The sequence below is a fragment of the Pseudophryne corroboree genome, chromosome 6 (genome assembly GCF_028390025.1).
Source record: "Pseudophryne corroboree isolate aPseCor3 chromosome 6, aPseCor3.hap2, whole genome shotgun sequence".
NCBI lineage: Eukaryota > Metazoa > Chordata > Amphibia > Anura > Myobatrachidae > Pseudophryne > Pseudophryne corroboree.
This window is the reverse complement of record NC_086449.1, coordinates 789,055,298-789,081,758: the sequence shown is the minus strand read 5'-3', so window position 1 is coordinate 789,081,758 and position 26,461 is coordinate 789,055,298. Positions and strand designations below refer to the sequence as shown.

The following is a 26,461-nucleotide window of genomic DNA, read 5'->3' as shown; positions in this document are numbered from 1 at the left end:
GTACCGTTGGAGGCAATGGTAGGAAAACAGACTTTCCTCCCGTGGCCTCAGAAATCCATTTGTCCAATTCAGGACCAAACAACTTCTCGCCACTGTAAGGCAACGCCTCTATACCTCTTTTGACCTCTGCCTCCGCTTGTGAAGAATGCAGCCAGAGTGCTCGTCGTGCTGTAACTAGCGACGATGAAAGGCGAGAAGTGAGCTTCCCAGATTTGATCAGCGAGAAGTATAAGGCAGACTTGGATCCTGTTATCCATACCATTAGCGCCTTAGTGACCCAAATGCCAACCAACCCAGGTCTAAGCAACACTCCTGCTGCTATATACATGGACTTTAGCATAGCTACTATTTTACGGTCAGAAGGGTCTTTAAGCGTAGTAGCAGTTGGTACTGGTATGGTTAATTTCTTTGTAAGTTTAGACACAGACGAATCCACCAATGGCGGATTCTCCCATGTAGCTGTCACAGACTCTGGAAACGGGTAACGAGACTTAAATCTGCGAGGTATAGAAAACCGTCTATCCGGATTCTTTCGTGTTTCCAGTAACATCTTATTAAGAGATTCTGAAACAGGAAAACACATTGGAGTTCTCGGTCGTTTAGGAAAGACGACTACAACATTTGTCAGAGGCTCCTCAGTTTCTGTAAAGGTCAGAGACTGACGCACCGCTCGGATGAGATTATCAACGCCTGGGCTGTCAAAAACCTCACTATCTGACTGCTGGTCTACTTCGCCCTCCTCACCCTCATCTTGCACAATGAGGACCGGCATAGAACCGTCAGAATGCAACATCACAGAAACAGGTAAATCATATGAAATGTATCCCTTCTACCCAAGGTGGACTTGGACCTTTGGCAAAGCTGAGACCCCACCGGTAGTTCTAGCGGTCTCCCCCTTGACTCAGATCTTGCCGCTTCCCGCTCTTGTCGAGCGGCGGCCAATTCTGATTGCAATCCAGCCATGACAGCTGCTAATGGATGACACTGGCATTGAAAACGGAGCCGAAATTGTATTTGCAGTCTTACAGACATTGCAGTGAAACTGCTTTTTAGTTTCTGCTGGTGCCTTACTCATTATGCAGACAGACAACACAATATACAAAGACAGACAACTTGCACGACTCAGGAAAACAGTACTAAGGTGTCTCTCTCTATATATATATATATATATATATATATATATATATATCTGGCCAAGAGCAGTGCACGTGACCAGTACTATATGAAATCTGATCCCAAATTCCCACTAACACCCCTGCGCCTCCGGTGGAGTAGAGATGTAGGACAGGAACATCTGGAATCACAACAGGAAGAACAGGAAGCATGGTTAAAATGGCCACCATGCCATGCTTACAGGTAAAACAGTGTACAGGGTATAACATTTTTCAAACAGATATAACCTGGGATCATCCTGCTAAACAAAGGCATAATAGCCTATCTGTCTAATAACCCATGCAGCATTTCATACTGCTGCTGCTATGGGCACAATCTCCCCCCTTGTGTGTGCTCCCCCCCCCCCGTGCTCCGTGTACCGCTGCCTATTCCAGCGGGGAGCGGGTACATGGAGCCGGGACCTTACATGCGATGGCAGAGGGACATGGTAGAGGGAGCCGGGGAGCGGGCATCCGGGCAGTGGATAGCGGGAACCGGGGAGCGCGCTGCATATAGCCGTGGAGCGGCGGCTATGTGTGGCAAGTGCGGCCGGCGCGGCTCTGGTAGCGGCGGGAGGCGGCCTACATAGCGGCGGGCGCTCACATAGCGGCGGTGTCCTGGCAGCGGCGGTGGGCGGCTGGCTCACATAGCGGTGGTGTCCTGGTAGCGGCGGCGGGTGGCTCACATAGCGGCGGGCGTCGCTTCACAATACAGTGTCCCCACACAGCGGGGCTGACCACCCCGTCCCCAACATACCTGGACGCCTGTGGTGAGGGTCTATGATGGGGCTTCTTCTGTAAGCTCCGTCCAGCCTTTCCTGCAGGTAGTCCTGCACCTGGCAGTGAGGGAGCTCTTTTCAGAGAGGCCTGACATGCCGCAGCTGCTCGTAGCAGCTTCCACGATCCCGGACCCACGCCTATTGGAAGGGGGGAAGGGATGTGGAAAATGTAGTTAAAAAAGAAAAAGCAAAAATAAAAATAAAAATATTCAAAAGTAGTGTGGAGAACCACACAAACCCTGTTGCTGCTATGAGCACAGAAAAAACACTGAGGTACTCTGGGATATGGAGGGGAGGAGAGTTCTAAATTTAAATTTTCAGTGCCCTGTTCTTGCTGAAGCCGTCCATATCCCAAGAGTACTCCAGTGACCCCTAGTGGATGAAAAAGAAATAAGAACTTCCAGCCATATCGTAAGGCTAACTTCAAACTGGGCGTGCTTACCCCTAGCACACCCCGGCCAATAACGACATTCAACAAGATAAATGAGAATCCCAGCTTCCACCCAGCCCAACTGAACAGATTAAACTGAGGCTAAGGAAAAGAGGGTGTCTGGTACTTATAAAATAGATGAAAAGCATTTAGGCAATTATTCCCCGTTCATGGGTACCATACAAATAGCAAGCATATGAGCAGTCCCGGCCAGAACTCCTAGGCCATCCATCAAATAACGCATGTAACCCCCAGCTCAGGGCCTATGATGTGGAACGTGGAGAAGTAGGAGAAGACGCATGTCTCGATTTCCTTCCTTCAGACAGATAACCATCTGCGTCAGCTACATTAGAAAAGTCACGAAAGGAGTCCCCCTCAAAGAGCCGTAAACGTGCAGGGTACAACAGTGCAAACTTCCTGCCCTCCTGGACCAGGCGAGAGCAAATCTGAGAGAAATCCTTGCGAGCTCGGGATACTTCTGCAGAGTAATCTTGAAAGAGACGAATGTCCCCACCATCCCATGCAAGAGTCCTGTGTCTCCTGGAAGCAGACCAAATAGCTTTTTTATGAAGAAAGTTTAAACAGCGAAAAATCACCACACGTGGCCTCGCGTTCTGACCCGTCCTGGGCGGTCCTAACCGGTGGGCCCTTTCCACTACCATGTCTGCACATGTGTCCTGGATTTTCAACAACTCTGGGAGGGACACTTGTAAAAAACGATACAGGTCTGGCCCTTTCAGAGATTCTGCTAGGCCCATGATCCTGAGGTTATTCCTCCTCGACCTGTTTTCCAGGTCATCTAATTTATTCATAACTTGGTAATAAGATTTCTGCATAGTGTCAGTATTCGTTTTTAATTCTGCCACGTCTTGGAATACTTCCCCCAATCTTTGCTCAGTGGATAATACCCTCTGGGACAGCTGTTTCATCTGAGACTTAATGTCCTGTGCCACCTGCGTCAGCTTAGCAGCGTGCGCGTCCATGAGGGGCCGCTGCCTATTCCAGCGGGGAGCGGGTACATGGAGCCGGGGACCTTACATGCGATGGCAGAGGGACATGGTAGAGGGAGCCGGGGAGCGGGCATCCGGGCAGCGGATAGCGGGACCCGGGGAGCGAGCTGCATATAGCCGTGGAGCGGCGGCTATGTGTGGCAAGTGCGGCCGGCGCGGCTCTGGTAGCGGCGGGAGGTGGCCTACATAGCGGCGGTGGGCGCTCACATAGCGGCGGTGTCCTGCCAGCGGCGGTGGGCGGCTGGCTCACATAGCGGTGGTGTCCTGGTAGCGGCGGCGGGCGGCTCACATAGCGGCGGGCGTCGCTTCACAATACAGTGTCCCCACACAGTGGGGCTGACCGCCCCGTCCCCAACATACCTGGACGCCTGTGGTGAGGGTCTATGACGGGGCTTCTTCTGTAAGCTCCGTCCAGCCTTTCCTGCAGGTAGTCCTGCACCTGGCAGTGAGGGAGCTCTTTTCAGAGAGGCCTGACACGCCGCAGCTGCTCGTAGCAGCTTCCACGATCCCGGACCCACGCCTATTGGAAGGGGACATTCGTCTCTTTCAAGATTACTCTGCAGAAGTATCCCGAGCTCGCAAGGATTTCTCTCAGATTTGCTCTCGCCTGGTCCAGGAGGGCAGGAAGTTTGCACTGTTGTACCCTGCACGTTTACGGCTCTTTGAGGGGGACTCCTTTCGTGACTTTTCCCATTGTTACCTGGATTGCTTTCACTACATCCTCATATGAGACTGAAGCTGCAGGGTCAGGAGAGGCAGGCTGAGATCCATCATCCTGCTGCTGCGTGCCCTCCAGTGTGTCCGGTGCGGCGGCCATGTTGGATTCCGCCCGGTGCCGCTCAGAGCGGGATCTTTGCTGCTTTGCCGGCATGGGAGAGGTGAGAAACTTCTCCATAAGGTGGAGAAGAGCTTCCCCTCACTAAGGCTGTGGGAACCGCCGGGATTATTGCCGCGAAAGCGGCGCTGCGTGCTGTGCTGGCCAGGGTAGCAGCGGAGCTCTCACACTAGGCACCCGATCACATGGGAGCCGGAACCGGAAGTCGTCCAGGGCATTTTTATAAGAATGGTAGACAGTCTTATATGTGAGGAAGTCACTTGAACTACTTAAAGTAGATAGGCTTCAACAGCCTGCCAAGGTGTGTAAATGTAATCTCAGTATGGGACTACCATCACCTAAACTAGCTGATTTATTGGACCTTTTGTTGTTACAGCCAGACCATCACCATCTGAGCCTAAGCTATGTCTATGCACAGTTTCCACCCTGTATTACATGGGTCATAACTCACGCAAGCATCGTCACCATCTTCACGCAACTCAGTCCCATCAGGATTTAGGGACATGATGAATTAATTGTAGAAAAGGTTGGACAGTAGGATCTCTTCTTAGAAAATTTGCAATACCCTGTCAGATGGAAAGGTTATAGGGCAGAGGTCCTCAAGGTACTCCAACGGTCCAGGTTGTAAGTTTATCCATGCTTGCCCACAGGTGACTTAATTAGCATCTCAGTCAATTTGATTTAACCATCTGCGCTGAGCCATGGATATACCTAAAACCTGGACCATTGGGGTGCCTTAAGGACCGCGTTTGAGAACCTCTTTTATAGGGGGGAAGAAGCTGCAAACTTTAAGGTTGTAGGGGTGGACAAATTGCTCATAGCAACTACTCATCTTATACCTATTATTTTATAGAATGTGCTTGATAAATGCTAGGTAGAAGCTGGTTGCTATGAACATTTTCTCCACTTGTCTACTCTTTCGGTGGCTTGATGCATCTCCTTCGTAGTCGTGAGTGCTAATTAGAACATACCAAGAGAACACAGGTGCCCAGATCACTTTATTATTATTATTATTATTATCATCCTTTATTTATATGGCGCCACAAAGGTTCCGCAGCGCCCAATTACAGAGTACATACACAAATAATCAAAACAGGAAAACAGTGCCTTACAGTTGAAGACGATATAGTACAAGTACAGGGTAACTAAACATAGCTGCATCAGCAGATGACACTGAGATAGTGATTAGGTATCAGGGTGGCCGAAAACCGCAGGGTTTGGGGCAGTCGAGGATTATTAGGTTTTACATTCACGCCACACCACCAAGTCTTGAGTGCTTGGAAGTGAGAGATGTCACAAAGCACAACAACTCTACACAATCCCCCATGGTGCATATACAGATCAGTTACGCTGTAAGACATCTTTTAGAAATATTTTGCCTGCAAGTGCTTGTCACAGACTATCGTGTCCTTGGTATTCTGATTGACGCACAGGAAGCCTTATTTGCAATTGAGCTCAGGTGCCAGCAGGCAATGCCAGAGCATTGTGTCTATGAACCAGTACGAAACGTTACTTTGTGTGCTTCGGACTGATGAAAAGTGTATTGAACTTTCACCGTTATCTCTGGCCATGCTAACTCACATAAAGTATGCGGAACCTGTGGCATTACTCTGACCAAGCTTACTGATTACTCTCTGGCTTCCCAATGTACTGCCCCATCTGACATGATTATTGTAATGTTATGTATTTCTAGAGCTCTCTGGAAAGGAAATCCTTTCGGCCCTTTCCGTTGCTGATCGTGTCAGAGGACTGTCCAAAAAGGTTTCAGCAAATCTCTGGGATCCTGAGGAGAGTGTTCAGAAGTTGAGAGGGCAAATTAAAAGTCAGCGATCCAAGCTTCTGTCCGATAACGCTTTGGAAGAGAGCGCAGTGAGGCAACTCGCAGAAGCGGTGAGGGAACTACAGGTGAGTGATGTCACAGGCGTGACTGTAAGACTCCTCTTGTGCTGCACCACATCATTGGAACACTGCCTCGCTCTGTCCTCTTTCTTCAAAGTCTATGTAGATACAGTACCTTGGGGCCTGATTCAGAGATAGATGCAGATCACACAGCAGTAAAAAGACACAGCGGCTGTGTAATAACCTCGGCTGCGGACCTGAGATGCCCATCTGAGTAACCTTAAGGTTACTCAGACGACTGATGGTAACGCAGTGTGATCCGATGGTGCATCTTCTATTTACACCAGATGCCTCCTGCTGCATTAGCATATCAGTTGTACGGTTTTGCATAGCTACTTCCCTGCGGCTGTGCAATACCCCACAACTCTTAATAAAGCCCTATATTAGTATTGGAAAATATTCAACAATAGGCATCACCTGATTTAACCAAATCGTGACCGATGGTCGCAGTGGTGATCCAAGGCTGTGTCCTCAGACGTAGCACTTGGATCTCGCAAATGCAAACAGGAGGCATCTATCTCCAACAGATGCCTCCTGCTGCATTAGTATGTTAATTAGTTTCCTTGCAGCTGTGCAATTCCATACAGATATGAATCGGGTCCTAAGTGCAGAAATTTACAAAGCTCAGAAAAGCTTAGGCTGTCTTGCTTGGCTTATAGCTGACACCATCTTTAGAAGGTCTTAGCCACGGTGTAGACTATAGGCCATATTAGTCTTTGGATTCCTTCGCAGCATCCTACTGCACGAATGCTCGGAACTATGGCCATGCATGGGAAATAGGTAAGCTGCTGCCTTTTACATTATAGCCACTTTAAATCTTCAATCTACATCAGTGGTGCAACTCTCAGAGACATTGGAGGCACTGGCTGCCGGGGTCCAGCTGTCAAAGGGGCACCAAGAAAGAAAGACAGAGAGGGCTGCTGAACTAGGACAGATCTTTCTCTACTCATTTCATAGTGATTTGCTACAGTAACTGCTGACTGCTGCCCCATGGGCCTAATTCAGACCTGATTGCTGTTGTGCGAAATCGCAAGGCGGATGATTATTGTTTGACTGCGCATGCGTACTGATCGTAATGCACACGTGCGAGGCCAAACTGCAAAATAAATCAGCATCTCTTTTGTCAGGAAAAACATGTGTGACGTCAACTCCGGCCCCGATCAGCCCGTTTCTTTCGCACTGTAGGAGTAAGTCCTGGGCTACACGCACACTGCACAGACTGGAAAAATCATTCGATAGTGAGTGAGTTGCGAACGGATTTGCAGCTGGCCGGCGTTTGCAAAGCTTTTCGCACGGTGTATGCAGACTTGCACCGGGTAGATTTTCACTCAGTCTGGGTGGCGACTATTCGATTGCAAACCTCTGCAAATTCGCTGAGGAGCGATCTTGTCTGAATTAGGCCCCAAGTTCACAAACCCCCTTTGCAGCCCCCTTCAGCGAAAGAGTCTGGAATATGACTGCGTGATAGTGAGCTACAGCTCTGCTGTGTGTCTTATATGAAGAAAGAAAGGAGAGCAGAAGTTGTTTTAAGGAAATCCACTAATTATTATAGTAAAACTTTCAGGGGCAGTTTTATCAAAGCTTGGAGAGAGATACAACTGTGAGAGATAATGCACCAACAAAGCCGCTCCTAACTGTTATTTTTCAAACACAGCCTGTAAAATGTAAGGCAGAAGCTGATTGGATGGTACTTTATCTCTGACAATTTTCTCTCCGAGCTTTGATATCCCTCCCCCCACACACGCAGGACTCTATTTATTATCATTTGCAGCCAGCACCTGAAAATCATGATTCCGTATCGCCACAATTAGCTGCACTAAGGAATCTTTATTCTCCCAGACGTACCATTGGCAAGTCGCTGTGATGTCAGAACGTGTGCAAGTCGGAGCCACTGGGGGGCGCCACCGTCTATTTCACCTCCGGGCGCCTGGTATATTTCTGGAAACAGGCGGATCTGGAGTGGAGCTGATCTTTTTTTACAGACGCAAATAGCGAGTGTTAACATACAGCACTTAAACAAATTTACGCATTCGAACGATGGATCTTTGCCGGATCTTGTTTAGAGGGAGATGTGCTAAGCCGTAGAAAGAGATTAAAAAAAACCCAGCCAATCAGCTCCTAACTGCCATGTTACAGGCGGTGTATGAAAAATGACGGTTAGGAGCTGGTTGGCTGGTACTGTCTCTCTTTACTGTATCTCTCTCCAAGGCTAAGGCTAAGTCCCTTACTGTGAAATGGGATGGGAACTGAGCGGCGACAATGTGATCGCACGGAACTGTTTTGCCTTCTGGGAGTGTCATGGCCGTGTAGCTTGAGTTCCACTGTACTACTGAGTCATGAGTACGGTGAATGGAAGCCGCTTTGCAGCCTGGCTGGAGGAAGTGCCAAAACTAATGATGACTGTTGCGGCAGAAGATGGAAAAACATAAAGTATAATTCAGGCTATCAATTTTTCTCTGACGTCCTAGTGGATGCTGGGAACTCCGTAAGGACCATGGGGAATAGCGGCTCCGCAGGAGACAGGGCACATCTAAAGAAAGCTTTAGGATCACCTGGTGTGCACTGGCTCCTCCCCCTATGACCCTCCTCCAAGCCTCAGTTAGATTTTCTGTGCCCGACGAGAAGGGTGCACACTAGGGGCTCTCCCGAGCTCTTTGTGAAAGTTTTAGTTTAGGTTTATTATTTTCAGTGAGACCTGCTGGCAACAGGCTCACTGCATCGAGGGACTAAGGGGAGAAGAAGCGAACTCACCTGCGTGCAGAGTGGATTGGGCTTCTTAGGCTACTGGACATTAGCTCCAGAGGGACGATCACAGGTTCAGCCTGGATGGGTCACCGGAGCCGCGCCGCCGGCCCCCTTACAGAGCCAGAAGAGCGAAGAGGTCCGGAAAAATCGGCGGCAGAAGACTTTCCTGTCTTCAGATAAAGGTAGGCGCACAGCACCGCAGCTGTGCGCCATTGCTCTCAGCACACTTCACACTCCGGTCACTGAGGGTGCAGGGCGCTGGGGGGGCAGCGCCCTGAGACGCAATAAATCGATAGAAAACCTTTTATGGCTAAAATAAATGCATCACATATAACTCCTGGGCTATATGGATGCATTTAACCCCTGCCAAAACATACAAGAAAACGGATGATAAGGACGCCGAGAAAGGGGCGGAGCCTATCTCCTCAGCACACTGGCGCCATTTTCCCTCACAGCTCAGTTGGAGGGAAGCTCCCTGGCTCTCCCCTGCAGTCACTACACTACAGAAAGGGGTTAAAAAAGAGAGGGGGGCACAAATTAGGCGCAGTATAAACAATACAGCAGCTATAAAGGGAAAAACACTTATATAAGGTTATCCCTGTATATATATAGCGCTCTGGTGTGTGCTGGCAAACTCTCCCTCTGTCTCCCCAAAGGGCTAGTGGGGTCCTGTCCTCTATCAGAGCATTCCCTGTGTGTGTGCTGTGTGTCGGTACGTTTGTGTCGACATGTATGAGGAGAAAAATGATGAGGAGACGGAGTAGAGTGTCTGTAATAGTGTTGTCACCCCCTGGGGGGTCGACACCTGAGTGGATGTACTGTTGAAATTGCGTGACAGTGTCAGCTTTGTATAAAAGACAGTGGTTGACATGAGACAGCCGGCTACTCAGCTTGTGCATGTCCAGACGTCTCATACAGGGACTCTAAAGCGCCCGTTACCTCAGATACAGACGCCGACACGGATACTGACTCCTGTGTCGACGGTGAAGAGACAACCGTGATTTCCAATAGGGCCACACATTGCATGATTGAGGCAATGGAAAAAGTTTACACTCTTCTGATAATATAAATACCACCAAAAAAAGGGGTATTATGTTTGGTGAGGAAAAACTTCCTGTAGTTTTCCTGAATCTGAGAAATAAAATGAGGTGTGTGATGATGCGTGGGTTTCCCCCCGATAACAATTGATAATTTCTAAAAAGTTATTGGCAGTATACCTTTTCCCGCCAGAGGTTAGGGTGCGTTGGGAAACACCCCCTAAGGGGGATAAGGCGCTCACACGCTTGTAAGAACAAGGGCTCTACCCTCTCTGGAGATGGCCGCCCTTAGGGATCCTGCTGATAGAAAGCAGGAGGGTATCCTAAAATGTATTTACACACATACTGGTGTTATACTGCGACCAGCAATCGCCTCAGCCTGGATGTGCAGTGCTGGGTTGGCGTGGTCGGATTCCCTGACTGGAAATTTGATATCCTAGATAAGGACAGTATATTATTGCCTATAGAGCAATTAAAAGATGCATTTCTATATATGCATGATGCACAGCGGAATATTTGCCGACTGGCATCAAGTATAAGTGCGTTGTCCAATTATACCAGTAAAGTGGTCAGGTGATGCGGATTCCAAACGGCATTTGGAAGTATTGCCTTAAAAAAGGTAGCCTCTCAAAATAAGACGCCGTATTATCAGGCGCAGTCCTGGTTGGCAAGCGGACAAAAGGGTTCCTCTTTTCTGCTCGTGACAGAGGGAGAGGAAAATGGCTGCAGAGATCAGCCAGTTCCCAGGAACAGAAACCCTTTTCCGCCTCTGCCAAGCTCTCAGTATGACGCTAGGGCTTTACAAGTTCAGGCACGGTGGGGGCCCGTTCTCAATGAATTTCAGTGCGCAGTGGGCTCACTCGCAAGTAGACCCCTGGATCCTTCAGGTAATATTTCAGGGGTACAAATTGGAATTCGAGACGTATTCCCCTCGCCGTTTCCAAAAGTCTGTTTTACCGACGTCTCCCGCTGACAGGGAGGCAGTTTTGGAAGCCATTCACAAGCTGTATTCCCAGCAGGTGATAATTAAGGTACCCCTCCTGCAACAGGGAACGGGGTATTATTCCACACTATTGTGGTACCAAAGCCAGACGGCTCGGTGAGACCGATTTTAAAATCTAAAATCTAAAATCTTTGAACACTTACATACAGAGGTTCAAATTCAAAATTGAGTCACTCAGAGCAGTGATTGCAAACCTGGAAGAAGGGGACTACATGATGTCTCGGGACATCAAGGATGCTTACCTTCATGTCAAAATTTACCCTTCTCACCAAGGGTATCTCAGGTTATGGTACAGAACTGTCACTATCAGTTCAGACGCTGCCGTAGGGATGGTCCACGGCACCCCGGGTCTTTACTGAAGTAATGACCGTAATGATGATATTCCTTCGAAGGAAGGGAATTTTAGTTATCCTTTACTTGGACGATTCCCTGATAAGGGTGAGATCCAGGGAACAGTTGGAGATCGGTGTAGCACTACCTCAGGTAGTGTTGCGGCAGCACGATTGGATTCTCAATATTCCAAAATCGCAGCTGGTTCCGACGACTTGTCTTCTGTTCCTAGAGATGATCCTGGACACAGTCCAGAAAGAAGGTATTTCTCCCGGAGGAGAAAGCCAGGGAGTTATCCGAGCTAGTCAGGAACCTCCTAAAACCGAACCAAGTCTCAGTGCATCAATGCACAAGGGTTCTGGGTAAAAATGGTGGCTTCCTACGAAGCAATCCCATTCGGCAGATTCCACGCAAGACTTTCCAGTGGAACCTACTGGACAAATGGTCCGGGTCGCATCTTCAGATGCTTCAGCGGATAACCCTGTCACCAGGGACAAGGGTATCCCTCCTGTGGTGGTTGCAGAGTGCTCATCTTCTAGAGGGCCGCAGATTCGGCATGCGGGACTGGGTCCTGGTGGCCACGGATGCCAGCCTGCGAGGCTGGGGAGCAGTCACACAGGGAAGGAATATCCAGGGCTTATGGTCAAGCCTGGAGACATCACTTCACATAAATGTCCTGAAGCTAAGGGCCATTTACAATGCTCTAAGCTTAGCAAGACCTCTGCTTCAAGGTCAGCCGGTGTTGATCCAGTCGGACAACATTACGGCAGTCACCCACGTAAACAGACAGGGTGCCACAAGAAGCAGGAGGGCAATGGCAGAAGCTGCAAGGATTCTTCGCGGGGCGAAAAACCATGTGATAGCACTGTCAGCAGTTTTCATTCCGGGAGTGGACAACTGGGAAGCAGTTTTCCTCAGCACGACCTCCACCCGGGAGAGTAAGGACTTCACCCAGAAGTCTTCCACATGATTATAAACCGTTGGGAAAAACTCGACAGGTATTGCGCCACGTCAAGGGACCCTCAGGCAATAGCTGTAGATGCTCTGGTAACACCGTGGGTGTACCAATCAGTGTATGGGTTCCCTCCTCTGCCTCTCATACCCAAGGTACTGAGATTGATAAGATGGAGAGGAGTAAGCACTATATTAGTGGCTCCGGATTGGCCAAGAAGGAATTGGTAACCGGAACTTCAAGAGATGCTCACGGAGGATCCGTAGCCTCTACCTCTAAGAAGGGACCTGCTCCAGCAAGGACCTTGTCTGTTCCAAGACTTACCGCGGCTGCGTTGACGGCATGGCGGTTGAACGCTGGATCCTGAAGGAAAAAGGCATTCCGGATGAAGTCATCCCTATCCTGATCAAAGCCAGGAAGGATGTAACCGCAAAACATTATCACCGCATTTGGCGAAAATATGTTGCGTGGTGCGAGGCCAGTAAGGCTCGACGGAGGAAATTCAACTGGGTCGATTCCTACATTTCCTGCAAACAGGAGTATCTATGGGCCTGAAATTGGGGTCCATTAAGGTTCAAATTTCGGCTCTGTCAATTTTCTTCCAAAAAAGAACTAGCTTCAGTCCCTGAAGTTCAGACATTTGTTAAAGGGGTACTGCATATACAGCCTCCTTTTGTGCCTTTAGTGGCACTTTTGGGATCTCCAGGTGGTTTTTGGGTTCCAAAAGTCACATTGGTTTGACACACTTAAATCTGTGGAGTTAAAATATCTCACAGAAAAAGTGGTCATGCTGTTGGCTCTGGCCTGGGCCAGGCGCATGTCAGAATTGGTGGCTTTATCCTGTAAAAGCCCTTATCTGATTTTCCATTCGGACAGGGCGGAATTGAGGACTCGTCCTCAGTTTCTCCCTAAGGTGGTTTCAGCGTCTCACCTGAACCAAACCTATTGTGGTGCCTGCGGCTACTAGGGACTTGGAGGACTCCAAGTTGCTAGACGTTGTCAGGACCCGGAAAATATATGTTTCCAGGACGGCTGGAGTCAGGAAATCTGACTCGCTGTTTATCCTCTATGCACCCAACTAGCTGGGTGCTCCTGCTTCTAAGCAGACTATTGCTCGTTGGATTTGTAGTACAATTCAGCTTGCACATTCTGTGGCAGGCCTGCCACAGCCAAAAATCTGTAAATGCCCACTCCACAAGGAAGGTGGGCTCATCTTGGGCAGCTGCCCGAGGGGTCTCGGCTTTACAACTTTGCCGAGCAGTTACTTGGTCAGGAGCAAATACGTTTGTAAAATTCTACAAATTTGATACCCTGGCTGAGGAGGACCGGGAGTTCTCTCATTGGGGGCTGCAGAGTCATCCGCACTCTCCCGCCCGTTTGGGAGCTTTGGTATAATCCCCATGGTCCTTACGGAGTTCCCAGCATCCACTAGGACGTCAGAGAAAATAAGAATTTACTTACCGATAATTCTATTTCTCGTAGTCCGTAGTGGATGCTGGGCGCCCATCCCAAGTGCGGATTGTCTGCAATACTGGTACATAATTATTGTTACCAAAAAATTCGGGTTATTGTTGTAGTGAGCCATCTTTTCGAGAGGCTTCTCTATTATCATGCTGTTAACTGGGTTCAGATCACAAGTTGTACAGTGTGATTGGTGTGGCTGGTATGAGTCTTACCCGGGATTCAAAATCCTTCCTTATTGTGTACGCTCGTCCGGGCACAGTATCCTAACTGAGGCTTGGAGGAGGGTCATAGGGGGAGGAGCCAGTGCACACCAGGTGATCCTAAAGCTTTCTTTAGATGTGCCCTGTCTCCTGCGGAGCCGCTATTCCCCATGGTCCTTACGGAGTTCCCAGCATCCACTACGGACTACGAGAAATAGAATTATCGGTAAGTAAATTCTTATTATTATGAACACTGACAAAATGGCAGCCTCCGCCGAGTACAGGCCACAGGTCCACCTTAAGGTTTCTAATCCCATATAACAACTGTTTCTCCCCATCCATTGTGTTCAGGTGTTTTATTGGGCGTACAGTTCCTGAGATCATAAATCTCTGAGTTCCTGCTTGCTCTTAAATGTCCCTAAGGGGAACATTGTTCCTAAACAAAGGCCATCTAGCTTAGTTGCCATGGCAACCCGTCTAAGGTGAAAGGAAAATGGCATATTCGAAAAAAGCTTTAGTTTAAAGCACCGTCCCACTTACTGAAGGTAAATAGATCCTGTGTGCAGCAGAGCCTGTTACGATCTTATAAGCACTAATTGTATCAATAATGGTGAAGAGAGACCTAAACAGGGCAATTAATAAGAACTCTCCCATTATTTATATCTGTAGACATTTGCTTTAAAAATATCAAATTGATATATAGAAATTATTTTTTTTTATTTTAATTTCGCTTACATTTAATTTGTGGTAAATAGCCCCATGCTTTCTGTGAGCAGTTTTGAACATTTTATGGATCGTCAATGAACCAGGATCTTCATCGTGCCAAAAAAGCTTCCAGATTGTGACGTCACCTCATGGTCATAAGTAGCGATCAGTTACCAGGAGAGGGAAAAACAGGAATATTAGAATATTCTGAGTGCAGTCAGTAGTGGAACTGTCATCTGAATCCCCTGAGTGTCATTTACAGTCCAGACAGCAGTGTTTTGGCCTCGGGCCATGCCCATGTAGTCAGTGCACAACACTTCAATGAATACATTCCTACTGCTCTGCTAAGCAAATCTGCAACCTTCACAATGTAAATCATTGTGGTAACATTGTACAGTTTCCTCATTGCACAGAATTATGATGTAGAATGTCCTAAAACACTGCACTGAAAGAGCAAACTGCAATATGAGTCTGCACGTACTAATACACTGCACTGAAAGAGGAGAACTTCAATATGAGTCTGTATCATACTTACCTACTCTCCCGGATTCTGCGGGAGACACCCGGTTTTTCGAGTAGGCCCCCGCGGCCCCGGAAGAGTGGGCACACCTCCCGCATTCTGCCCACTTCCTAGTGAAGTGGGCAGAATGTGGAGAAAGATACAGCAAAATCGTGGACTGGTGGAGGGGGTGGAGCCTAATGACGCGATTATATGCTAATCACGTCATTTAGCTCCGCCCCCTATGCAAATATTAACCTACTGTGGGCTTTTCCTGGCGAGTAGGCGGGGCTTAATGACCTACTGTGGGTTTTTCCTGGCGAGTAGGCGGGGCTTAATGATGCAATTATCTCGTAGCCGCCCACCTGCTTCTCTCCGGGCATCTCCCGGAGAGGAGATTTGAGATGTCGGTAAGTATGGTCTGTATGTACTAAAACACTGCACTGGAAGAGCAAAACTGCAATACGAGTCTGCATGTACTAAAACACTGCACTGGAAGAGCAGAACTGCAATACGAGTCTGCAATGGAAGAGCAAAACTGCAATATGAGTCTGCATGTCCTAAAACACTGCATTGGAAGAGCAGAACTGCAATACGAGTCTGCATGTCCTAAAACACTGCACTGGAAAAACAGAACTGCAGTACGAGTCTGCATGTACTAAACAATGCACTGGAAGAGCAGAACTGCAATACGAGTCTGTATGTACTAAAACACTGCACTGGAAGAGCAGAACTGCAATACGAGTCTGCATGTCCTAAAACACTGCACTGGAAGAACAGAACTGCAGTACGAGTCTGCATGTACTAAACACTGCACTGGAAGAGCAGAACTGCAATACGAGTGTGATACCCTGAAACTGCAGCCCAAATCAACTGTGGCACTACAGGTGCCAGCATGACTTTAAAAAAAATAAAATGTTTGCTGGAGTTGCATAGCACTGTGCCAGCAGCCTACAGCTTGCAGCACAGAAGGAGTTAACAGCACAGCTCATAGCAATACAGATCAGTCTGCAAAATGCAAAGTGCATGACTCACCCATTTGCAGACTAAGAGCGGGAAATCCCAGATAGAATGTGTTCCTGGGAATGCAAAGTTATAAAAGGGTTGTCCTGCAGCAGCCTGCAGAACAGTGAGCTGAGGAGAGTGAGCAGGCAGTGAGGAGACTGAGAGAACAGTGAGCTGAGGAGATCGGGGCAGAGGCGGGAAGACGGAGAGAGAGAGGACCGCGGTGTGAGGGGAACAGAGAGAGCGCGCCCACCCGCTGGAATCGCTGCTGCCTGCCACGGCCGGAGAGAAGAAACAACACCGCCGCGTGGACAAGAGAGGGAGGTGGCTCAGGTCACGGAGGCTTCCTGACACCTGCCCAACATCAAAGATGCCGCGGCACAAGGGCTCGAGATCCGGAAGGGGGGAGATCGCGTGGGAAGAGGATTCCCCTAACAACAGTCATACTGGAGAGGCTGCAGTGATTGGGAGCACGGCTGCAGACAGCAGGAGCAACGAATATACCGCAGGTGCTCTCACTTATCCCCAATATCCCAGCTATCCGGGTTACAGGAACCCCAAGTACAGAAGCACTGTACCTGGGTCTTCATAGATGTTTCCACATAAAGTAGAGGGTTATCATTAACTGCCGCCTGTCAGAAAGGGGGACGCCCCTAACCCTAAACAGCTCCGTCAAAGACTCGCCCTATGTAATAGCGCCTCCTAACGGGTCCATGTCATGACCTTCACACTTATACTGCACCCGGTTGTTACAACACAGTTCAACAAAAGGTAACAGGACTGTGCAAACCCCTGTTCTTACTGTGCAAGCCAGAACTGGTCTGTTTACTAGTTTATATCACTGGATGATAACTGACTCACCTTTCTGTGGATACAAATGCGGTTGGTACCGTGAGACATTACTGCTGTTCTGTATTATGGAGAAAGTGGTTTTGCATGCCTGTTTACAACTGTTTACCTTGCGTCCACTGACGCCTCCTTAGAAGTCCTCTGTTTCAGTATAAGCAGTCTATTAGAGAGACATTGGCTGCAAACGCCCCCCTCGTGGACAGTTTAGGGAGGGCTCCCGCGTTACTGCCAGGACATACTTTACCCTAATAGGACATTATTCTCCAAATGATTGGTAGTACGGGTGAAGTATTTGATTGTTTGATTTGGTCAAAGTTATACCTTCGAGGTGTTAAAACTGTGAATGTTGTTATAAGACAGGGAAAGACTCAGGATATTGTAATAATGTTCAACCTATGCAACTGTGTTTAATGAAAATTGAGTTACAGCGGTGACTGATATCGTCAGTGCAATAAATGGTTGTCACCGTCTCCATGTGTCGTGGTCCTTGAGCACATTGGGTTTGGGTTGCCCTTCCGGGGTTCTCCTGGTCCTTCTGCCCCAGCCTTACAGGTGAGGAGAAGAATAGACGCTGGCCAAGACATCGTTGAAGAGTGGATACGGCCGATTACGAGACCGACAGAGTTTCAGGTACGAACCCTTTTATAGAGATATTACACTTGGCGTCCGCGAACAGGATCGTTTCAAGATGTCGAACCCAGATGTTCCGGAGTCGTCCTCGGCACAGGGACAACCACCAGCGGCACCCGGAAATCCGACAGGGACAACGGCATCACCGATCACCATGCCATATTACTTTGGGGCCTCATGGTTGCCAACATATGCAGGAAAACAAGTCCCTGGCTCAAGTACTTTCAAGGCATTCAAAGACAAAATGCTCTCCATGTTCCGCCTATATACGCTCACGGAAGAACAAAAAGTAGAGATCCTGAAGGGGCAATTAACCGGCCCAGCACTGAGGGAGGTAGAAGCATGGGAGGATACGGAGAAGAAGAGTGCAGATTGTATACTCCAGAAATTGAGGAACATATTTGAATGCAGAACGGTAGCAGAACTAAAGAGCCGTCTGTACGCAAGAAAGCAACGACCAGGCGAATCTCTACGGGAGTTTGCACTAGGCCTACAGGAAGCCTTGAGGGCTGTACGAACACTAGATCCACTGGATGCCGGACTGACCGATGACACCCTAATTAATTTCTTTATGGAAGGAGCACAAGGTGAAGCGATTCGGTCACAATTAGGAATGTGGAAACGCCAAAAACCGGACAGTTCCTTCTCTGCATTTAAAGAAGATGTTCTACAGATCTTAGGAATGAATCAGGGCAACGAGGCTGAAGACGACGAGACACCAAGGAAAGTGGACGAAGAAAGCCTCCAGAGCATCCCTTCGTACAAGAATGTAGACACCACTACCCGAGCGGGGGCAGTCCTTCAGCAGGCACAGGCCCCAACAGGGCCAGACCCTATCGAAACCCTTAACCGACAGATGTCAGAAGTGACGCTCAGCCTGTCTCGGATGAGCCAGAAGCTGGAAGAACTCGGCAAAGAACCAAGTGGAAGCCGACGCAGAGAAGGGCGTCAAGAACGCGGTGGAAGATGCCACCCTCGATGGGAGGTCACGAGGGAGTCAGGCCGAAGGCCTACCGATCGGTTTGACCCACAGGGTCGACCGATTTGTAGGGGATGTCACCAGAGCGGACACATCGAACGGAACTGCCCACTTGACCCTTTAAACGGGGGGACCCCGAGGCGAGGGACCGACCCTCGGGAGGAGAACCACTGACAGGTCCGCCATCGCGGGATTGGTGGCCCCAGTATGTAGGAGAGTGCCCTCACCTGAACATCTGCATCAATGGGATCGAAATACCAGCTCTCTTAGATACGGGCTCACAAGTCTCTACAATCCGATTCACGGAGTTCCTCCAACACTGGGACGAAGCTACCATTGTGTCCCCACCCACTACATGGCTCCACTTGCTAGCCAGCAATGGACAACCTATCGCCTTCCAAGGCTACTGGGAAGCCGACGTGGAAGTAGAAAACGCCGCCTTGACCCGCCAAGGATACCTCATCACCACTGCGCCCAACGCACACTTGCCACCCGTGATCCTAGGCATGAACATTCTGCGAAACTGTCCAGAGGAACTAGTAGAAGCCCTGCGACACGAGATGAAGACCGCGACCCCTAAGGAGCGAAAGGCCCTGCAACAGACCGTCAAAGTACTAGAGGGCCGAAGGAAATTCATTAATGGTCAGGGTGAGATTGGAAAAGCCCGAATCACCGACCGCCAACCTGTTCTGTTGAAACCGAATTCGGAGCAAGTGGTGTGGTGCAAAACGAGAATTGGTCCGGGGGGAAGAAACTACGAGGCTCTGGTGGAACCCTGTGACCGGGACGGACAACAGCCGTTCGCTGTGGCGAGGACACTAGCCAAGGTGGTACACGGGAGGGTACCAGTCCGTCTTCTGAACCCACACTCGTATGCCATCAGACTCTACAAGTATTGTCCGGTGGCGAAGGTCAGTTGGATCGACTTCCAAGACATCGTGAGACAGGGGGTAACCATGGCTCAATCAGGAGCGGCAGACGGCGAAAAGTCGGCGGCTGAGAAAGAACCCCCATGGTGGGCCGAGATCCAGATTGGCAATGTTGACACCCCCACTGACCAAAGAGATGGAATATTACAGCTGGTGCGACGCAACGTTGCTGCATTCAGCCAACACCCTTCGGATTTTGGTCAAGCGGATGAAGTGTATCATCACATTCCCACCGGGACAACCCCTCCTATCAAGGAACGCCACCGGCCCCTCCCCCCAACTATGTACCAGCCAGTGAGGAACATGATTGCGGAAATGAAAGAGGCTAGAGTCATCCGCGAAAGCCACAGCCCATGGGCCGCTCCACTGGTGATAGTGAAGAAGAAGGACGGTAGCCTGCGCTTCTGCGTAGATTATCGCAGGCTCAATGCTGCAACTCACAAGGACGCCTATCCGCTTCCCAGAATCGAAGAATCTCTGACAGCCTTGAAGACGGCGGCGTATTTCTCCACACTGGACCTCACCAGCGGCTACTGGCAGGTCCAAATGGCCCCTGAAGACATTGAGAAGACGGCCTTCACTACGCCAATGGGCTTATTCGAATTCTTAAGGATGCCATTTGGACTCTGCAACGCCCCGGCAACCTTCCAACGTGTCATGGAGCATTGTCTCGGACACCGCAACTTCGAGATGGTCCTGCTGTACCTCGATGATGTGATAATCTTCTCCAGAAACTACGAGGACCATCTGCGACATTTGGAAGAAGTGTTCCAACAGTTGATCCACTGCGGCCTGAAGCTTAAACCGAGCAAATGTCACCTGCTCAAGCCCAAGGTCCAGTATCTGGGGCATGTTGTCAGCGCCGAGGGCGTGATGCCCGGCCGGAGAAGATCAGAGTCGTTCAGGACTGGCCAGTCCCCAAGACCGTCAGAGATGTCCTAAGCTATTTGGGATTTGTGGGGTACTATCGACGCTTCATTGAACAATTTGCCGCAGTGGCAGCCCCGTTGCACGAATTACTCAGAGGCCAATCGGGTCATGAGCGAAGAGGGTCGTCCCTGGTATGTTGGGGAGAGGAACAGCAGCGAGCCTTTCATCGGTTGAAGACGTCCTTAATCGAAGCCCCGTTGTTGGCCTATCCCGATTATGAACAACCATTTCAAGTTTACACAGACGCTAGTCACCGGGGTTTAGGGGCCGTACTCTCCCAGGTGCAGGACGGGCGGGAAAGAGTGATTGCATACGCCAGCCGGGTCCTCCGCAAGACCGAGCGTAACTGTGAGAATTACAGCGCATTTAAGCTAGAGTTACTCGCCCTCATCTGGGCCGTCACCGAGAAGTTTAAACACTATCTGGCCGCCACGCCGTTCGTCATCATGACGGACAATAACCCGCTGGCACATCTGTCCACTGCTAAGCTCGGAGCCCTGGAACAGAGATGGGTATCCCGATTAGCAAATTTCCAGTACACCGTATCCTACCGAAGTGAGAAGTCCAACGGGAACGCCGATGCCCTCTCCTGATTACCCACTGTGGACATTACAGAGGAAGATAGAGATGTGGATGAGGATGTCGAAACCCCGGTGTTTAAAGTCTCTCGAAAGGGACGAACGGTCACGTCAGACCCCCTACCCGTCACCGGACCTCCACGAGTGGAGAATGCCCTACTGGATGCTCCCACAGTCGACTGGCGCGAGAAGCAGCGGAAGAATCCAGTGCTGAGGGAACTTGTGGCCTTGTTGCACCAGCGGCGCCCATTGACCCGGGCCCAACGGGATAAAGCCGACCCGGAATTGATAAAGTTACTACGGCATAGGGACCGCATTCACTTGGAGGAGGGGATCCTAGTGCGTACCAGCATAGATCCAAGTACCCACCAACCAGTCACTCAGGTGGTTGTATCCAAAGATCAAGCTGCTCTTCTGCTCACGGCCTACCATGACAAGTCCGGGCACTTCGGCACACAAAAGACTGAAGCTATCCTACGCACACGGTATTTCTGGGTGGGCATGCGAGAGGATGTAGAAAGATGGTGCCGCGACTGTGTTCCATGCACAAGGAAAAGGCAGGCCGACATTACCCAAAAGGATCCTCTGCATCCCATTAAGAGTCAACATCCACTGCAAATTGTTGCCCTGGACCACGTGAAATTGGAGCCGAGCACCAATGGATATCTGTATGCCCTTACAATAACGGACCATTACAGTAAATTCCTAGTAGCCGTCCCAGCTAAAGACCTCACTGCAAAAACCACTGCTGAACTGTTTTTGAAGCACTTTGCCAGGCCCTATGGGTATCCAGACTGCATCTTGACCGACCAAGGCCCTGCCTTTGAGTCGCAGTTGTTTCACGAACTGTGTTCCTACTACGGCTGTCGGAAAGCTCGGACCACAGCCTATCACCCACAGGGGAATGGATTGTGCGAAAGAGCTAACCAGACCCTCATCGGGATGCCCTGGAGCCTGGTGGCAGAAGATCGCACCAAGTGGCCGACCGTACTCCCCGAATTAACCTATCTTTACAACAACACTGAACATTGCTCTACCGGCTTCACACCGTACTACCTCATGTTCGGCCGACGAGGCAAATTACCCCAGGACCTGGAATTGGCCCCTGCTGTGGTCCCTCCCATCGACCCAAAGACCGACTGGGTCCGTGAGCACCAGCGGAGGATAGAAGCTGCCCGAGAAATTGTAATAAAAAGAATTGAGCATGCCCAGCAGCTCCAAGAGATAAACTACAATGCCCACATCCGACCGGAGGCACTGAAGACTGGGGACCTTGTCTGGAAGAAACGGAATCACCGTACCAGCAAGCTTGACGCTATGTGGGAAAGTTGCCCGTACGTCGTGATCAGTGTTCCTGAGGGCGACCGACACACCTACAAGATCCGTAAGGGCCCGGAAGGTCCAGTCAGCGTGGTACCAAGGGACCAACTCAAGCTCTGCACCGTAGAGTTACCAATGAGAAGCGCAGATCCACCTGTGGCAGAGGGACGGGAGACCCTAGGGGGCATACCCTTACACGATCCCATGGAGCTCTTAGTGTTTATGGGTGGACTACCACCACCGCATTCAGCCCCACCCATAACGCCAAACCCGGTGTTCAATGGGCCTGTTGATGACCAGGATCGGCCTAGCCTAATTACCGCTCCTGACGAGAGCGACATCCCTGGGGTTGAGACCAGAAGGTCGGGACGCAGCATCCAGGGCGTCCCGTCTTTAAGGTATAGGGAGTAAACTGTTAACCTTTTCCACTGTATACTTATATCCGAATTGTTTACACCTGTTTATTGTTATGCTTAAATTGAGATTTATATTAGAGACTTTGGCCTGCTGCCATAGGCGTGAGGACACGCAAGATTTTAGCTGGGGTGCATGTGATACCCTGAAACTGCAGCCCAAATCAACTGTGGCACTACAGGTGCCAGCATGACTTTAAAAAAAATAAAATGTTTGCTGGAGTTGCATAGCACTGTGCCAGCAGCCAACAGCTTGCAGCACAGAAGGAGTTAACAGCACAGCTCATAGCAATACAGATCAGTCTGCAAAATGCAAAGTGCATGACTCACCCATTTGCAGACTAAGAGCGGGAAATCCCAGATAGAATGTGTTCCTGGGAATGCAAAGTTATAAAAGGGTTGTCCTGCAGCAGCCTGCAGAACAGTGAGCTGAGGAGAGTGAGCAGGCAGTGAGGAGACTGAGAGAACAGTGAGCTGAGGAGATCGGGGCAGAGGCGGGAAGACGGAGAGAGAGAGGACCGCGGTGTGAGGGGAACAGAGAGAGCGCGCCCACCCGCTGGAATCGCTGCTGCCTGCCACGGCCGGAGAGAAGGAACAACACCGCCGCGTGGACAAGAGAGGGAGGTGGCTCAGGTCATGGAGGCTTCCTGACACCTGCCCAACATCAAAGACGCCGCGGCACAAGGGCTCGAGATCCGGAAGGGGGGAGATTGCGTGGGAAGAGGATTCCCCTAACAACAGTCATACGGGAGAGGCTGCAGTGATTGGGAGCACGGCTGCAGACAGCAGGAGCAACGAATATACCGCAGGTACTCTCACTTATCCCCAATATCCCAGCTATCCGGGTTACAGGAACCCCAAGTACAGAAGCACTGTACCTGGGTCTTCATAGATGTTTCCACGTAAAGTAGAGGGTTATCATTAACTGCCGCCTGTCAGAAAGGGGGACGCCCCTAACCCTAAACAGCTCCGTCAAAGACTCGCCCTATGTAATAGCGCCTCCTAACGGGTCCATGTCATGACCTTCACACTTATACTGCACCCGGTTGTTACAACACAGTTCGACAAAAGGTAACAGGACTGTGCAAACCCCTGTTCTTACTGTGCAAGCCAGAACTGGTCTGTTTACTAGTTTATATCACTGGATGATAACTGACTCACCTTTCTGTGGATACAAATGCGGTTGGTACCGTGAGACATTACTGCTGTTCTGTATTATGGAGAAAGTGGTTTTGCATGCCTGTTTACAACTGTTTACCTTGCGTCCACTGACGCCTCCTTAGAAGTCCTCTGTTTCAGTATAAGCAGTCTATTAGAGAGACATTGGCTGCAAACGTCCCCCTCGTGGACAGTTTAGGGAGGGCTCCGCGTTACTGCCAGGACATACTTTACCCTAATAGGACATTATTCTCCAAATGATTGGTAGTACGGGTGAAGTATTTGATTGTTTGATTTGGTCAAAGTTATACCTTCGAGGTGTTAAAACTGTGAATGTTGTTATAAGACAGGGAAAGACTCAGGATATTGTAATAATGTTCAACCTATGCAACTGTGTTTAATGAAAATTGAGTTACAGCGGTGACTGATATCGTCAGTGCAATAAATGGTTGTCACCGTCTCCATGTGTCGTGGTCCTTGAGCACATTGGGTTTGGGTTGCCCTTCCGGGGTTCTCCTGGTCCTTCTGCCCCAGCCTTACAGGTGAGGAGAAGAATAGACGCTGGCCAAGACATCGTTGAAGAGTGGATACGGCCGATTACGAGACCGACAGAGTTTCAGGTACGAACCCTTTTATAGAGATATTACACGAGTCTGTATGTACTAAAACACTGCACTGGAAGAGCAGAACTGCAATACGAGTCTGCATGTCCTAAAACACTGCACTGGAAGAACAGAACTGCAATACGAGTCTGCATGTACTAAACACTGCACTGGAAGAGCAGAACTGCAATACGAGTCTGCATGTACTAAACACTGCATTGGAAGAGCAGAACTGCAATACGAGTCTGTATGTACTAAAACACTGCACTGGAAGAACAGAACTGCAATACGAGTCTGCATGTACTAAAACACTGCACTGGAAGAGCAGAACTGCAATACGAGTCTGCATGTCCTAAAACACTGCACTGGAAGAACAGAACTGCAATACGAGTCTGCATGTACTAAACACTGCACTGGAAGAGCAGAACTGCAATACGAGTCTGCATGTACTAAACACTGCATTGGAAGAGCAGAACTGCAATACGAGTCTGTATGTACTAAAACACTGCACTGGAAGAACAGAACTGCAATACGAGTCTGCATGTACTAAAACACTGCACTGGAAGAGCAGAACTGCAATACGAGTCTGCATGTACTAAACACTGCATTGGAAGAGCAGAACTGTAATACGAGTCTGCATGTACTAAACACTGCATTGGAAAAGCAGAACTGCAATACGAGTCTGTATGTACTTAAACACTGCACTGGAAGAACAGAACTGCAATACGAGTCTGCATGTACTAAAACACTGCACTGGAAGAGCAGAACTGCAATACGAGTCTGCATGTACTAAACACTGCATTGGAAGAGCAGAACTGCAATACGAGTCTGCATGTACTCTAAAACACTGCACTGGAAGAGGAGAACTGCAATGTGAGTCTGCGTGTACTGAACACTGCACTGGAAGAGCAGAACTGTACGAGTCTGCATGTACGGGTGGGGGAGGGTCGGTTGCAGGGTTGCCGTGGGTGGGGGAGGGGGGCAGGTGCGGTTATTCCTCGTGTGGGGGGGGAGTGGAGGGGGTAATGTGGGGGTGCTGTGGGGAGGGAGAGAGTCTTGAGCCACCACGAATGGGGGAGGGGCGGGGGAGGGGGTACCGCGGGTGGGGGAGGGGCGGTTGCGCGGGTACCGCGGATGGGGTGGGGTTGCCTCAGGTGGGGGAGGGGCGGTTGCAGGGGTGCCGTGGGTGGGGGAGGGGCGGTTGCGGGGATGCCGCGGGTGGGGGAGGTGGTCCGGATCCACAGCGGGTGGGGGAGGGGCCGTTGCCAGGGTGTTGCGGGTGGGGGCGGGGCGGGTGTGGCGGTGCCGCGGGTGGGGGAGGGAGTCCTGCACATATGCAGTATATATATATATATATATATATATATAATGTGCGGATCCTGCTCCCTACACACCCAAGCACCAACCCTATGCTCCCTCGCTCCCTACACCCTCCTTGCTATCCTTGCTCACAAAACACACCTTACCCTGAAGTGCCTGTGTCCTACACACTCCCTCTAGTCCATACACACACCCTCCCTGCAGTCACTATACACACCCCCTGTGGTGCCTGCTCCCTATGCACACACATCATGCTGCGGTACCTGCTTCATACACACTCCCCCAGGGCCTTGCTCCCTACACCCTGTGATGCCTTCTCCCCAGCGGCGGATCCCTGGGCTCTGGCAGCAGTGGATTGTATGTGGTGCTGCAGATGTAGGGATGAATGATACTCCAGCCACTGCGGGGATGTGACACTACAGGGTTGAGAGCTGACTGACATACCATTGGACCCCCATCTCTCCTTCTCACCCTGCCCCAAGCCCAATCCCATGCTCCCATTGATGCTGAAGTGCGCCAGCACCTCCTCCACTGTCTTACTGTACACCTCTCCATGGCCGCTGCTCCATCCCCCGCTCCTCTCAGCCCCCACCGCGGTTTCCTCTACCAATCAGCGCTGTCCTCACACAGTGTTCTTCCCATACAGCCTCCCCCAGGCTGGGTATTGTGCCCGCGGAAGCGTCCAGCTGCAATCAGTGCTGGTGGGCAG

General features: G+C 50.0%; 1 protein-coding gene across 2 annotated transcripts in view; it reads left to right on the top strand.

The window, feature by feature from the left end:
* The window catches only part of LOC134935737 (uncharacterized), a 145,330-nt gene that overhangs the window by 52,881 nt on the left and 65,988 nt on the right, over positions 1-26,461 (top strand). For both annotated transcript variants that reach the window (XM_063930589.1, XM_063930588.1), the window contains exon 5: positions 5,899-6,110. In XM_063930589.1, the coding sequence (XP_063786659.1) occupies positions 5,899-6,110 (212 nt within the window). The remainder of the gene's footprint in view (positions 1-5,898; positions 6,111-26,461) is intronic.